We start from the raw sequence: 15,485 nt of genomic DNA, 5'->3' as shown, positions 1-15,485 counted from the left end.
TCCATCAGGGGTAGAGCAGGGCAAATAATGCTCATCTGGAAAGCTTACCAATTGGAGAACTTTCACAGCCAGGAGAACTTACCCTTATCTCAAACTGGCAGGCTCAGGACACCTCTTCCAGCCTGCACTGAGAGAGGCAAAACCATATTTATCCACCACAGGTAGAGCAGAGCTAATCATGCTCAGCTGCAGAGCCTGCCAGTTTGATAAAGTTTTCCTGGCTGTAGAAGTTCTCTAATTGGTAAACTCTGCAGATGTGCATTCTTAGCCCTGCTCTAACCTTGATGGACAGAGCTGGGTTTGCCTCTTTCTGCAGTGCAGGCTCAAAGATGTCCTAGAAGATTTGGTCTCCTGGAAGAAATCCAATTTATGGAAAATTTATTTTTTTTAATGGAAAATAGTTTTCCTTGGTTGAGAGTCTAGATAATACGCATGTTGCTGATATATGGTGACAAATGCCGGTCTCTGCTGCAATGGGAAGATAAATGGGAGTTGAGACTTTCAAAAGCTTAAATGTGGAAAAGGTCAATTGAAAAGCAAAGCCATTGGATGCATTGCTTTTAGAGAAAGCAGTGTTTGTTACTAGGTGAGTATGTTTCTCTAGATGGCCTCTGTTTTCCAGTTCAGCCTTTAGACTGCTGTGATGTCTGGTTTGAATATAACATATTAGTTGTTTGTTCTGCCTTTCAAGGATACCAGAACAATTTGAAGAACTAAGCTGTAAACATTTTATTTCAAGTAATCCATTAAGGTAGATAGAGAAAATTGTTTGCTACAGGGTGAGTGAGGAAGCAATATGGAGTGGGTAATGTACTGGTCTTATACCCTTAAGTATTGTAGCTGGGACCCAGGTGTATAGATCTGAGTTGAAATGGCTGTGGCAGGGAAATGGTCAACTCTTCCAGTGTTAGGGGGTCATGTCAAGTCCCACTCCCCAAACTGGAAAAGACTGGGGCAATACTAGGCAGGAGTCCTGCTCAATACCTTCCCAGGAGTCCTGGGAAGCTGCTCCCTGGCAGGCAGTAGTAGTTAGCAAGGCAAATGATGGATCCTTTAGGGAGACATCTTGCCAAGCAAGCAGCTACTGGGACAGATTTTTAAGAGAACTATGGCTAAACAAGACCTTTTTATTCTCTGCTTATTTAAAATCCTGTTTTATTTCCTGAAATTCCTGACAAGCACAGGAGCAAAGCTCTCTGTGTGAGAGCCTTATAGCTGGACCATGTTAGCTAACTGGTGGCTTACTCCTTCCCGCTGATACATCAAAAGAGTAATGCCAGTGGAGAGTTCAGTTGCACCACCATGTTGATAGTACTTTTTTTTTTTTTTTTTTTTTTTTTTAACAACTAGTCCCATTAGTGACAGTGGCATTACTTGTGGAGTAAGGTACTGTGCATGAGTAAAGGAATCAGAAATCTGGGCATCAATGAACTTCTTTTTCTAACATGTTTTTTTTTTCTTGCTCAAACTGGAATCTCTAAAAGTCAGGGAGAGGAACCCATTCTTTAATATTAGCAGGGGAGGAGATTAACATCCGCTTCTGACTGCAAAATAATTAGGGTGGGGAAATTAGCATCTAAATGTTTGCTTATGTGCTTCCTATACAGGCACGGTGGTGCTAGCAAAATTTACCAGGGTAGAGGTTCTCTTTAAAAAATATTTTATATAATTCTCTCTCGTGTAAATCATCAGAGAGGAAACTTACCTTGTTGCGTTCCATCTCTTATGATGACTTCAGAGTAGACAACTGTAGTATCTGCCTTCATGTTCACTAAAAGTCAGAATAGACACAGTCAATAACCCTTAAAATCTACAGTAATCGAGCTATATTTAAATATGCCTCTTGTAGCTCAATAACTAACGACACAAATAGGACAGTTTCAGAATGAAGCTGTTGCATTTGGGATCTGACGGTTATTGGTAGTTCTTTTCTGGTCAAGGATTCTAACTGGAGTGAGAAGTTTCTCTGTAGCAGGCAGTCTTAACTATTTATTCTACAGACCACTTAATAAAATAAAGTTGGTTGGTTTGGGTTTGTTTTGTGTGGGCCACTTCACTCTCCCAACACTGTGATTTTCATATTTAATCTTAACAGTTTCCTGATTTTTTTTTTTTTTGAGGGTTTGTTCAAATTAACTATTGTATTCTTGTAAAGATTTTTGCCCTTAAGTTATTTGTATGTACTCTGAACCTTAGTTCACCTTAATGAAGATTTTTGTGTGGGAATTCATAGGCACTCATAACATCCACAAGGTGGGAAAGTATTATTCCTATTTTAAAGATGAGAAATTGTCAAAGAGCTCAAATAGTCACTGTGGTCATACACCGAGTCAGGGTTAGCCACAGGTTAGTTCATGGGAGTTTCGGTTAGCCGGTCCCGTGCTCAAACCAATAGAAACACCCGTTCTCCCTTTAAATAAACAACCTACCTTGTACCTCCAACCCATTAGTCTAGATGCTGGTAGCTAACACTTGAAGGCAAATTGGGGGCGTATTTTAGTGTCTGCCTGAAATTAATTCTAGTTTCATCCTTCTTGTCTTCAAATGCCCTTTGAATGCTAACCACAAGGGATCTGTCTCCATAGGGAGTTGTGCTTAACCTCTGCAAAGAGGGAGCATGCAGTGAAAGTGGTTTACAAAGAGTGAGACCAGGCAGTTGTCAGGCCCTACTGCAAGTGAACGTTTGACTATGCTATCAATGCACAGTGAACTCCAAAATGCATGAGGTAGTTTTGTCATTAATCCACAGACATGTTTGGGATACACACATTTGTGCTTAAATCAGTTTTTATTTCATTTCCAGAACATTAGTTGTAAGAACTTGAAAATGTGAAATGCTTCATTTTGCCCATGGTCACAATCTAAGCCTTTTACCTTTCCTATCTTCCTCCTCTTTTCTAATCCGTATGTTGGCGTACTCCAGTTCTTCAGATTTAGCATACTCTGGATGGAAACAAGTGAAAAAGAGTTCAAGGTTCAGTTGCAGGAGATTACAGCTTGGTGAATTTAAGCTTGTGAAAGCCCTGAGACTCAGCCTGTGGTATAAGACCCACATGTGCCTCTCACAGAGTCTGTATTTGTTCTCCCTCTACATACTCTTGGACAGTGCAAGTTGAGGACTCTCTACCTGATGTGAAAAATTGCAGGGAATGCAGAGCTAATGGTGCAGAGCAGCCAGAATACCTCCCCATTCCTCCTAGGAGACAGGTGGAGGGAGAGAGAGGAAAAACACCCATTTTCCCATCTTCATTCCAGTTGCTAGAAACAGGGGTTGTGAAGATAGGGAGATATCTTCCCTTTTTCCCAGCCTCCAAGTGGGGTGGCGGAGATAAAGCCTTTGGTCACGAGACATATGACAGAACTTCAAGATAATCCTGGCATGGTGTCTGTCCTGCAACGTTTTTATTATGAGGTCTGTTAGCCCACAATGTTATAACTAAGGTGATGTTTTTTGTCATGGGTATTTTTAGTAAGTCACACACAGGTCACGGGCAGTAAACAAAAATTCACAGAAGCCCCTGACCTGGTCTTTTACTAAAAATATCAGGGAGTAGGGAAACTTACAGTGTGAGCCCTGGCGCTATGGGCTGACAGCCATCTGCGGCTCCAGCTCTGGGAGCTAGCCACCGGCCGCCGCTCTGGCCCCGAGGACTGACCGCCGCCCCCAGCTGCCACTCCAGCCCTGGGGGCTGACCATCGGCCCCGGGGCCTGGCTGCTGGCTATTGCCGCTCCGGTCCTGCCATTGCTCCTGTGGCTGGTGCTGACTGTTGCTGGTCCAGCCTCGCTGCAGCAGAGGGGGATGACAGCTGCTCTAGCCCTGAAGTCACAGAGGTCTGTTAAAGTCACGGAATCTGTGATGTCTGTGACAAAATCTTACCCTTAGTTATAACACAACATGGAGGCTGTCAGCTGTGGCCCAGTTATTTTGTGGCTCTATTTTGGGGGAAAGTGGCTCTGAATCTCTTCAGCATTGAGCAACACTGAGAGTGAAGAACTGAAATATACGCTGAAGAATACAAAGCAAAATGCAGAAGCTGTGCAATTGTTTTTCACTTTTGCTGGCAACCCAGAAATCCTTTCCACACTTTAGCAAGGTGCTATTGTATAAATCTAGGCTCTGCTTTACTTGCTAGTATTTCATTTTCTCTTTGCTTTGTGGTTGTCACTCCCTTACCAATACCTCCACAGACACCCAAACACAAACTTTCCTTCTAGTTCTGTCCTGATTGGACCTGAGGGATAGTTCACATAAGTTTCTAAGGATCTTTCTAATGAATGTCATTCCCCAGGCTGCAATTTGGCTCTTGGGCTGGCATGAGATGCCCATATAGGGCCTGATCCTGAGAGATGCTGAGCAACTTCCAGTCAAGGTCAATGAGAGTTCTATTGGGTTAGGAACTTGCCTGTAGTGATCACCCATTTCCCATCTTCCCCATTTGAGACCAAAAGGCATCATCCATAAACTTTATCTAGGACTAGTTAATCATGTCCTGCAGCCAGATTCCTGCATGTGAGTCCCACGACTAAAGAAAGAGCAGTTTGGAATTTACCAATCTCAGTGTATGTCACGTAGTTTTCAGACCCTGTTGTTTTGTCCGTTGAAACAAAACCAGTTGAGGAGCCAGCTGACTTCAGTTTTCCTGCAAGTTGTAAAGAAAACAAAATTATTCAAGTGATAAAAATATCAACTGCTCCAAAAATGTGTGTCCCATGATTTTTTGGGGGTTTGTTAGATATTTTAAATAATTTTATAGTCCCGATGAACATCATTCCTTAGCAAGCAGTACTAATCATGCCTGACTGCATCTTTACTTCACGTGGTGGTATGGGAAGAGGAAATTGCTCCCAAAGGCAGCAAGTATTGGTGCTATATCATGGGGTCCTTGCAAAAAGAGACTGCTTTCCTACTTTAATTTTGGACGCCAAGGCCCCCCTGATCCTGCAAACAGTTGTGCACATGTGTAACTTATGGTATGTGAGCAGTCTCACTGACGTCAGCAAAAATATTCATGTTCATGAAGATAAGCACATGTGTAACTTTTTGCCTTTGGGACCTAAAATGTAGCCTGAAAACATGTTGCTTTGGTATGAAGAGAGATATTTGGCTTTGAGGATAGACTTGGAGTCAATCAAAAGATGGAGAATGGTGCCTCTTTGGTCTTATTACCTTGCATTTATATCCACCCTTTATTTATATATGTATGGTCTCAATGAAATGTGGCTTCTTCTAGCATGGAGAGCAAAAAGGAGTCAATCCACTAGAATGGGGAGAGCGTTTTACCCAAGGGCAAACTTCTCTTAAGAAAAGTGCCACCGGATCTGCATTCACTCAGAAGAGATTGGATATTGGTTTTCTAAGGGCTCCTCCTAAAGATCCCAATACAGTATCTACCTCAAAAAGGTGAAGAAATAAGTTAACCCTAACTGGATTTAACTCAGCAGTTCCTGGGAATCTTGATGTTATCATCCTGAAGCTTATATTATTGGGCCATCCCCTCCAATGTAATGGGAGCTGGCCGGGAGATACCATCTGGACCAGGCATCTTTGGGAGTACTGAGACCAGCTGCTAAGAAAGGGGGAGGCTTTAGTGTGTGATGTGCAGACAGGAAGCTAAGCCTTCCGTTTCCAAGGACACCGAGTGTAACAAGGGCCGGAAGCACTATTTTACAATGAAAATCTGGAGAAGCAAAAAAAAAAAAAAAACTCACTTGCTTTACACCAAGGCAGGATCAGAAATGGAACCAGTAGGGCAGTTGCTGTCACCACCAGCAGAAGCAGCAGCACAAGAAAAATGCGGAGGGGATAGGAAATGCCATTCTCTCCTGTCAATAGGAGAAAGAGTGTCTGTAGAGAGCAAGATCAGGTGTGGCAAGATGTTCCAAGTACTTATCTTTCTATTAAAATGAAAGCCCAGTCTTTCTGTTACAGTTTGGAGAAGTGGAGTAGCAGTTGTTAATAACACTGACTGTGGCAAGGTGAGGGGTCCTTACCTGAGCCTAGAGAGAAAAAGAACTGGCTCCATGCTAAAAACCTACAGATGCAGAGTGGGGAGTATCTGGATACAATCCTGCCCTATCACAGGAAGTAGGCTCTAGGCTAAGATGTCCTGCAGGTGTACAGGATAAACTCAGAGAAAAGCCAGGGAAGGCTATAAAAGCAGGTCTTGGAAGGATTAGATTTTTATCAGTCAATGTTGGTAAACGTGAGTTTCATCAAACACAAACGATGAAAAAATATTTCCATTGATGATCATTGAAATTTACAGATAGGCAAAGTAAGAAAAATGCTGCTGGAGTTTAATTTGAGGATATTTGCTTTGTATATTTTGATGTGTGGTGATGATTTGTGTATTATCAGTTGTAAAGCTTTAGCTTTTTATATCTCAATGTCCATTGTAATTAAATAATTATTGTCTCACTCCGTAGTCTAACCCCCTCCCTTAATTCCACACAATTGAAAAATTAAATAAATAAAAATCCTTAAAAATAAACATGGATATTATCTGTTGAAATTATATATACACCCACATACATGTGGGTGTATATATATGTATGTGGGTGTATATATAAAAATCTAATTCTGCCAAGCCTATATAAAAGTAACTCCTTGGTAGTGTCCCTTCATGCCCTGTTCTTAGAGTGCTGGTTTACGGGCTGAATTGGGCTCTGTTTAAATTAAAAGCTCTGGCTTTGTTTCTTTTGTTATATCCATGCACCTCAAGAGTAAAATCATGGTGGGAAAAATTGTGGATAGGGCTTATTCACAGCAAGCCAGGGTGTGAATGTCCAGCACTCTAACCTACTGTGCCCTAAGATGCCATGTGGACCCTGCTACCGGGCACTAAAAGTTCCATCAGGGACTTTGACATGCTTTTGTTGTTGCTGGACCTGCTAACCCAGTTTACATGGACAGGCAGAGATCATTAAAAGCTCATCATCAGATGTTATTAGTAATAGGTAGGACAAACACATACCTGCTAGTGTAAAGTTGAGACTGTTGCTATATTTTGTATTATTGGGGATATTATTTTCAGCTTTGCATTTATAGTCGCCCAAGTCAGTGGGAGAATTGATAGTTACATTTAACTCAGCTGCTGCCTTCCCTGGCATAGATATTCTGGATGACATAGACTTCTTTCCTTTAAAAAATATGTAGTTGATGGGAGAAGAGCCATTTTCTGAGTGACAAGACAGTGTCACGTTCTGGCCTATCTTCACTTGGGGAGTAGTCGTGCTCAGCACTGGTTTGGACACTGGATCTGTAAAGTAACCAGTGGAATGCAAAAATAAGTACAAGGCAAACATGAGATTTAAAACTGAGACCTACAAACAAGAGAACAGCTCCTCAGCAGACCTAGATCAATGGAGCTCCATTGATTCCAATAGAATTATGCTGATTCACATCAGCTGTGGAGCCGGTCCACGTTCTAGACAGGGGCACACTGTGTTCTAGAACACTGTTCTCTACCAGAACGCCTTGCAGGATTGCTGGCTGCGGCTGCTACAGGATGAATGGACCGAAAAGTATATGGCCCTATCCCTTTGAAAGAAATTGCATTCTGTTTTAGAAGTCTTGCTGCTCAAATGTTAAGGTATTGATAGCAAGGAAGGGGGAAGGTCACATGGCAGCATAATCCTGAGATGGTCATGGATTGTACTCTGCAAGCTATTTTGTGCATATGCAGGAACAATTATACAGTAAAACTATAGGGTCTGATCTAGGTGGTCTCTTACACATGTGGAGGGTGCAGCTCGTGTGGCCCCCTTCTGACTGCAGTTCCAGCTGCCAGAGCCCTCTCTGGACTTGGCGTTTATATGTTAATGCATAATATAATTTTTAAACTATTCTGAATGGGTTGGAGAGGGTTATGGCACAATGCTTGTGCCTGGTCCTGCATGGTGCTATGTGTCAGACAGCCGTGGGGTTGTGCCTCCAGCCGCTCACAGGATCAGGCCAGCTGGGATGGATTATTATGAACACTCATTTCCTGATGTTGAAAAATGTCGCAGATACACACAAACCCCTACCTAGTAACGTAAAGTTGAGACTCTTGCTGTATTTTGAACTGTTGGAGATTCTGTTTTCAACTTTGCATTTATATTCCCCCACGTCGCTGGCAGAACTGATAGTTAGGTTAAACAGAGCTGCATTCCTGTCTTTCTTCAGTATAATCGGCCACAGATTCTGACTTCCTCTAAAAAATGTATAGTTGATAGGAAGAGAGCCATTGGTGGATTGACAGGACAGGGTCACATTCTGGCCAATTTCTACCTCCAAGCTCTTTTGGAGAGATCCAAACTCAGGGTTAGACAGTTGCTCTGGGGAAAAGAAACATTTCTGAGTAAAACAACAATTCACAAATACCTCCCAACCCACTGGCAGAGAAATGCGGAGAACTAGATGCCCAGGGCATCAGGACTGGGGCAACACCTGTGTTCCATGGAACCTCAGTTATTGGACTCCATGGCTATAAGACTCAAGATTCAATATACAAATATTTTCCTGCTACCTGCTCCAAATTCATCTGTCATTTCAGCTGGGGAGTACAGTCCTTGTCCGGGGGAAATGGAAAGGTAATGTGTCCATAACTGGGCTGTATGTGTTTGTGTGTGTGAAGAGTTAGTGGAAAACTGAATGTAGATTTCCTCTTTAGACAGCGGAAAGGGGGACCCACAGTATTACCATCCAGAGCTAGACTAAAGGTGGAGGTGTCCTGTTTCTTATGATGGCTCAAGTCATCCTCAACCCCAGTGAGCACAAAGCATCTTGCATGATGTGGCCCGGCAGTCTGAGTAGGAAACATCATGCTAACCAGATCACCTGTCTCTGAATGGAGTTGTGACCCCCCTGTCCTGGGGGGGCCCCCTGCAGCTGAAGACTTGAGCATTATCTGAGCTGACCCTGCTGAATGAGATACAGAGACTTATCCAGAGTGTAAGGAAGGGGACCCCAGCATGCCAGCCACAGAAGCATGATTTACCAGTGCCCAATCACATGCCTGTGATTTGGAGCCATTGTTTTATGAAAAGTGATGGCTAAGATTTATTGACCCTCATGCTAAATGTTGACCAAGACAGCCTCTCGGGCAAAAACATGTTGATGTTTGAAACATGAATTGATCATATGGATTATTACCTGTCTTCGGAATATTTTTCATTGGAAATATCTGCAGATCTTCCCCCATTTTGGCCACAGACATTTCTTTGGGATGATGTTTTTTAAAACTAGTGTGCCAAAGAGCTGATGAAGTTAGAACCCAAAGAGGATAGAGGGGAAAAACCTGTTGATGCTTTTTTACAAGCTAATCACAAAGTAGGCAACTACGTATCTGATCTGAGCGAGTGCAGCAAAAATTCCTCCTGATAAATGTTCTGAGCCAACCAGTATGTGGTAATTACATATCTAATCTAATTGGCCAACATTGTGACAGATTTTTCAGAAGGTCAAAAATAGAAACTAATTCTTTTCAGACAGCCATAGGGGAGAATTTTGTTCTTGCAGGTAACTATGGCATTAGACAAATGAAATAATGGTAAGGTAAAGTACTCCTGGGCAGCATTTTTATAATTACAGATGAAAAAATGTAAACACTTTAGACCAGGTTTTCAAAAGAGCTCGGTTCCCCAAAATTCCCATTAACTTGAAAAATGAAGGTTATTCAGCATATAAGCAGACTACATAAAGTTGAGGCATCCACATTGAAATATATATTCTTTGTGTATCCCCTGCTGTAACATGGACACCCAGTGAAACTAACTCTAAGAACCACATCCCATAGCCAAGCCCATGTTAAGCAACCTCTTTCCAGAGCACTCATGGTTTCCAGGGGAATTTGGTTTGACTTTCAAAGACTAAACTAGTGGAGAAAGTTGCTCATCCCTTGGGTGGTCACTCACCAGACGCTTCACTCTAATCATCATCATCATCATGTTCCTATTACGCCTCCGATATTTAGGGCAGTGATGAAGCTCCTCCACTCCTGTCTATTTCTGGCACGTCTTCCAATGGTTCCCCAGCTGTGCCCCAGGTTTTTCAGCTCGGTTTCCACAACTCCTCGCCATGTTGTTTTTGGATGGCCTCATTTTCACTTGCCTTCAGGTGTCCATCTTGTTGCTACTCTAGGGATGGAATCAGTTTCCATCCGAAGCACATAACCGATCCATCTCCAACGCCTTCTGGCAACGGTGGTGCTCAGATCCTCTTGGCTGCACTGTGTCAATAGATCTTGGTTTGAGATTGTTCTGGGCCAAAAGATATGGAGGATTTTTCTGAGGCAGGTTGTATGGAATGAAGACAGTTTGGACATGTCATACTTTCTCATTCCCCAGCATTCTGCACCATAAAGTAGTGTTGAAAGTATGCAGCTCTGATAAATCTTGAGTTTGGTTTTGGTGTTGTATTTTGATGATTTCTAGACTGTATTTGAGCTCCTGAAGGTGTTCCTGGCTTTACTGATTTTGTTCTGGATATCCTGGCTTGTTCCGTCGTCCTTGCTGATGGTGCTGCCCAAGTATGTGAATGTTTCTACATTGGTGAGAATATAATCCTCTATCTGTACTGGTGATGGTGAGGCAATATTAAAGGTCAAGATATCTGTCTTATTGTGGTTGATTTTCAGTCCAATTTGCTGGCTGAATGCGTTGAGCTGTTTTTTCTTATATATGGTGTTGGGTATGTGACAGGAGAGTGACATCATCTGCGAAGTCCAGGTCTTCAAGGGATGAGAAGAGTGTCCATTTAATGCCTCTTGATATGTCTTCTGTTGTACGCTGCATTACCCAATTGATGGCAATGTTGAAGAGGATTGCAGACATGACACACCCCTGACCTATGGTGTGCAGAGATGAGGCAAAGTTTGTCCCTGACGTACTCCTGTTTTGACTTAAAAACTGAGCTCACTATGATCAACACTGCATGTAAAGTTGAAATAGAAGCTTTTGATGACATTGATTATATGGAAAGGAATTCCATATGCCCGCAGAATGCACCATAGGCTGGTCCTGTGAATGCTATCAAAAGCCTTCTCAAAGTCTATGAAATTTATGTAGAGTTGTCATTGCATTCTAAGCATTATTCTATGATGATTCATAGAGCGAAGATCTGGTCTGTGCATCCACGCCTTTTCCGAAAACCAGCTTGCTGTTTTCTGAGAACGCTATCAACTGCCTCTGATATACACTGGACTATGATCCTACACAATACTTTGCTTGGTACAGGTAAAAGTGTGATACCATGCCAGTTATTACAATCACTGAGAGTCCGTTTCTTTGGTATCTTCACTATAACCCCATTGGTCCACTCATCTGGCACTTTTTCCCTTTCCCAGGCTGATGTAAATAGAGGGGTCAGGATAGATGCTGCTAATTTAGGATTTACCTTGAACAATTCTCCATTCAAGTTATCCTTGACAGGAGCAGGGCTGTCCCTACCTATGGTGGTGCCCTACACAGCCTGCGCACCTGCACCCCCCTGCGGGGGGAGCGGCCGCTCTGCTGTGGGGCCAGCCCCTCCGTGGGGGGGGGGACTGCGCTTGAGGACTGCAGGGCCATGGGGGGCAGAAGCAGGGCAGGGAGGCCCAGGGCAGCACGGGGGATTAGCGGGGGGGCTGGCGCCAGCAGCAGGAGTCAGGCCCACCCCTTGCACTAACTGGTGGCAGCGGGAAGCAGAGCGACCCGGACCCAGCCCGCTCCACTCTCCCAGCTCTGTCACTTGGGGGAGGGAGGTTGGAGGAAGGGGTCAGACCCGCCCCCGCACTCAGCAGCAGCGGTGGCAGCGGGAAGCGGAGCAACGCGGTGGGAGCTGGGGGAGCAGAGAGGGCTGGGGCCGGGTCGCTCTGCTTCCCGCTGCTGCTGGTGAGTGTGGGGGCAGGCCAACCCTTCTGCAGGCTGTGTTGATATCAAGATCTTCTTCTGCCTCCTGCTCAGCAAATCTTTGATGCAGATGAAGAGATCAACAAGAAGTGGGACAAAGTAACAGCAATTTATAAACTGAGCAGTGAAGCCTGTCTAGGCTACAGACAGAAGAGAAGGAAGGAGTGGATTACACCCAGCACAGGGAACGCCATAGAGACCAGACGAGTCCTGAAGAAAAAGTTTTAGACACAAAATCCCAGAAGCTAAAAGACAAATACCACGAGCAGTATAGCCAGGCACACCGGGAGGTCAAATGCCTTGTGAGAGTGGACAAATGGAATTATATTGATAATCTGGCTACACAAGTAGAGGATGCAGCTGCTTGTGGTGAACAAGGAACTATCTACAAAATGACGCAGTTTATCAGTGGTAAACGGCAGATAACAACAAACACTCTCATCAGGAACTAACAAGGACACCTACTAACAACTGAAAAAGAACAAGAAATGCGCTGGACAGAGCATTTCACTCTCATAGAGCTAATTTAATGCACAGGGCTGTTGTGAGGCTTATGTTCCAAGTCTGGAAGGGCTCTGTGCACTAGGTCCTCAGTGGAATTTCATACACAGTAGGCTTATAAGATCAAACCCTTAGTGAATGTTTTTAAAGTGGGTAGAGATCCTTCACAAAGGTTACTATGGAGTAAAACCTCCTGCTCTTGCTCCCCTTGAAATCTCTTAGAGTTTTGGAATGGGAGGGAGGAAGATTGGCTCCCAAGAGTACAAACTATTTTTCTCTCTTATGGGGAATTCTGCACCTGCCTTCCTAGGTACAAGGTAGAAATTTAGACGGAGTAAAAATAGCAGCATGCATAAAATATTATCAAAGCATTTTACACCCATTAACTGATCCTCACAACACCCCTTTGAGTAGCTTCTCAGTGTGACAAGAAGCTCAGAGCAGAGTATCTAGAGATGGAAAAGACCTGCTAAATCTGTCTTCTGGACAGTGTGGGTTTGCTCCCTATTTTAGAATTAATAGTTTGGACTGTTCCAAGCAACAAGGCTTCCTCCCGTCCCTTCCACAGCTTAATAATCTTCACCCTGAGGAAATCTTTTCCTGAAACTCAGATTTTGTGTCAGGAAAAGAAGAGAATGGGCTCTTGCCCTTCAATGAGTCTTAACCTTTGGGGGTCCACCCGGGGAGTATGGGGAAGAACAGCTGCCTATGGTGTGCAGAGATCCCCCAAAAGGGGATTCTCATAGAGCTGTTCTTCTCCACCCAAAGTTCCTGCCTGTGACATGGACATTTCTGTGGGAGGAGGAAGCCCCAGACTATATTTAGCTGCTCATGTCCTAGGAAAGGCTGAACCATCTGTTTTAATTTCAGTCATCCATACATCCATACTAACTATCATAGTAAAACACACATCTGAACACAGAAGGTAACAGATATAAAAAATCTAAGCCAAAAAAGCTCTGCTGAGTCATTATATGAAAGTAGTGTATCTAAAGCTATGGGAAACAGGGCATGATCCATTATTTAATTAGTTGTGAAATAGTATGTGAAAATGTATATGGACAGTATTGTAATGATACAGACGCACAGACAAGCAGAGTTACGGTTGTGGGAGCAGCTTTAACTTTAGCCTACCCTGACTTTGGAATTCTTAAGTGGCTGGCAACTTTCTGTTAATGTAGTTTTTTTTCATGGAATCATCATAAATGTAACAGTAGAAAAAAGTCTGCAAACTCTTTCTATAGGATAATGCTGAGCTCCAGTCCATGTAAATCACAGTATTTCTAGTATTTCAAATCCTAGTTCCTATACAACGCTGCTTTCCTTTCTAGAGCCAGCTACGGTACATAAAATAGGGAAACTGTTATTTTGTTCAGCAATTCTAGCGGGGTTTTAAAAACTTCAAACATTTCTGAATGTACACACAGTCTATCTAGCAAGAGGAAAAAATCACGTAACTATCTCATTCCATGTGTGACTAAAGAGAACAAGGAGAAAAATTTGTACAACATGGAATTATTCTGTTTCACAATGACATGACTTTTTTTCTAAAGGGTTCATGTAAATAACATCAAATGAAAAATGAAAACTTACCGCTATCTTTCTCATTGGATTTTTGACTCTCCTGAGTGGATTGAACTAAAAGAGAGAAGAAGAACTTGAGCAAAATTAGTCAATGATCCCTCTTTGGAATAAGATGCAGTTGATAAATAGCAGATCCATGGCTTACAGCAGGATAGGAGGAAGAATGGAATGATCACAAGTTTAAGCATTTTCTTACAAAAACGAAGTGTAGTGAATGAGGAAATAGTAGTTATGCTGGTAAAAGTCTCTTTGATGGGGATGTGACAAGAGATTTGAGGAAGTTAAAATTACGGATGTTGCTGATAAGATTTGCATAAACACTTCTATGCTCCTAGAATCAGTCCAGATTCTGCCTAGCAGAGGCAATATTTTCCAGTGGTTAAAACAGAGGCCTGAGGTGTCAGGACTCCTGGGTTCTGAACACAACCTAAGTGCTTAAACATAATTGTTACTAGGAGGCTTCTAGTATGGTTTTCTGACCAGTGTGATCAGTGAATTTTTGTCTAAGAGCTGGGTGTGTTAGAACAGTGTTAAAACACAGCCTGGGAGTGGTGCATATCTATAGTAGAGTTTGGCTCATATGGTTCTCAGACAGAAACGTCCCCACCCACATTAGCTACAACCATATTTAACCACAATTGGAGCTAACATTGGGAAGATCCCAGGGTGGACAGGACCTTGATGGCAGCGTTTGTGCCAATGTAAGACAGTGGTGTATCTAGACCATATGTTCAAGCGAATAATGTTGTCCTAAAATGGAGAGAGAACTCTAATAAATCCTGTAATTCTATTTAAAGGAAACAACATATGCTGTGTTTCTGTATCTCTGTGCCATTCCTCAGCAGTGTCTGAGATACGACTTAAAACATACCATAAATGCCAAAGGCACAGAAGGGAAAAGTTAACATTTTGGCAATGTCTTGGTTACACAGGACAGGTTATCTGAGAAGTCCACATTTAGTTGCACCGTAACGCTAATGATGAATGTTTCGGGCACCTGTAAGTGGTGTTCTAGGTGCCTTACAGTTGAAAATAGGTCCAAATAGATACAAACATACAAGGGTAACCTTGACTCAGTGGTGTTTTGGAAATAAACCTTGGGGCTTTTTTTATTTTTTTTTTTAAACACAATTTATAAAGGGGGTGAACTCTGATATTCTAAGCTCTACAAACATCTTACAAACCCAGAGTCAAAAGAGGCAAGATATGAATATATGAACTATATCCGTCCTTCTTCTTCAAATCCTAGTTCCTATACAGTGCTGCCTTCCCTTCTAGATTAAAGCGAGATGGTGGTAGAGATGGACCCTGAACCATGCTATTGGATCTGGAGTTCAACGCGTTTGGAGGTGCGTGTTTGGGACCATCTCTGGAAGGGAGCCAGAAGTTCAGTAAGGGGAACTCAATGTCTTCTCAAAGCCGCATTCCCACTTCATGGAAAAGCAGAATTTACAAATGTTAATTGAGGGTAGCTTGTTGGAAGACCTGGCTTCCAGGGCTGTCCCTAGCCATTTTGGTGCCCTACACA

At 42.9% G+C, this 15,485-nt stretch overlaps 1 protein-coding gene across 1 annotated transcript; it reads right to left on the bottom strand.

Annotated features, from left to right (window-relative positions):
• Positions 1-1,315: 1,315 nt before the first annotated feature.
• MILR1 (mast cell immunoglobulin like receptor 1) lies at positions 1,316-14,195 on the bottom strand. The gene is made up of 8 exons (XM_034790294.1): positions 14,103-14,195; positions 13,967-14,011; positions 8,030-8,320; positions 6,976-7,260; positions 5,711-5,824; positions 4,552-4,641; positions 2,875-2,943; positions 1,316-1,771 (listed from the first exon to the last, which is right to left on the bottom strand). Exons 1-8 carry the CDS (start codon positions 14,143-14,145, stop codon positions 1,689-1,691), a joined length of 1,020 nt encoding a protein of 339 aa, XP_034646185.1. The 5' UTR covers positions 14,146-14,195; the 3' UTR covers positions 1,316-1,688.
• Between the last annotated feature and the right edge of the window lie 1,290 nt (positions 14,196-15,485).

Source organism: Trachemys scripta, chromosome 14, assembly GCF_013100865.1.
Source record: "Trachemys scripta elegans isolate TJP31775 chromosome 14, CAS_Tse_1.0, whole genome shotgun sequence".
In the NCBI taxonomy this organism is placed as follows: Eukaryota; Metazoa; Chordata; order Testudines; family Emydidae; genus Trachemys; species Trachemys scripta.
This window is presented reverse-complemented; position numbering and strand designations above follow the sequence as displayed.

What these genes read in the sequence shown, in the direction of transcription:
- MILR1 (XM_034790294.1), bottom strand. Translation starts at nt 14,145, where the DNA reads ATGCTTAAACTTGTGATCATTCCATTCTTCCTCCTATCCTGCT. An exon ending in ATCCAATGAGAAAGATAGCG is followed by an intron (nt 8,321 to 13,966) that starts GTAAGTTTTCAT and finishes TCTTTTCCCCAG; the next exon opens with AGCAACTGTCTAACCCTGAG. An exon ending in CCTGCCTTGGTGTAAAGCAA is followed by an intron (nt 4,642 to 5,710) that starts GTGAGTTTTTTT and finishes TACAACTTGCAG; the next exon opens with GAAAACTGAAGTCAGCTGGC.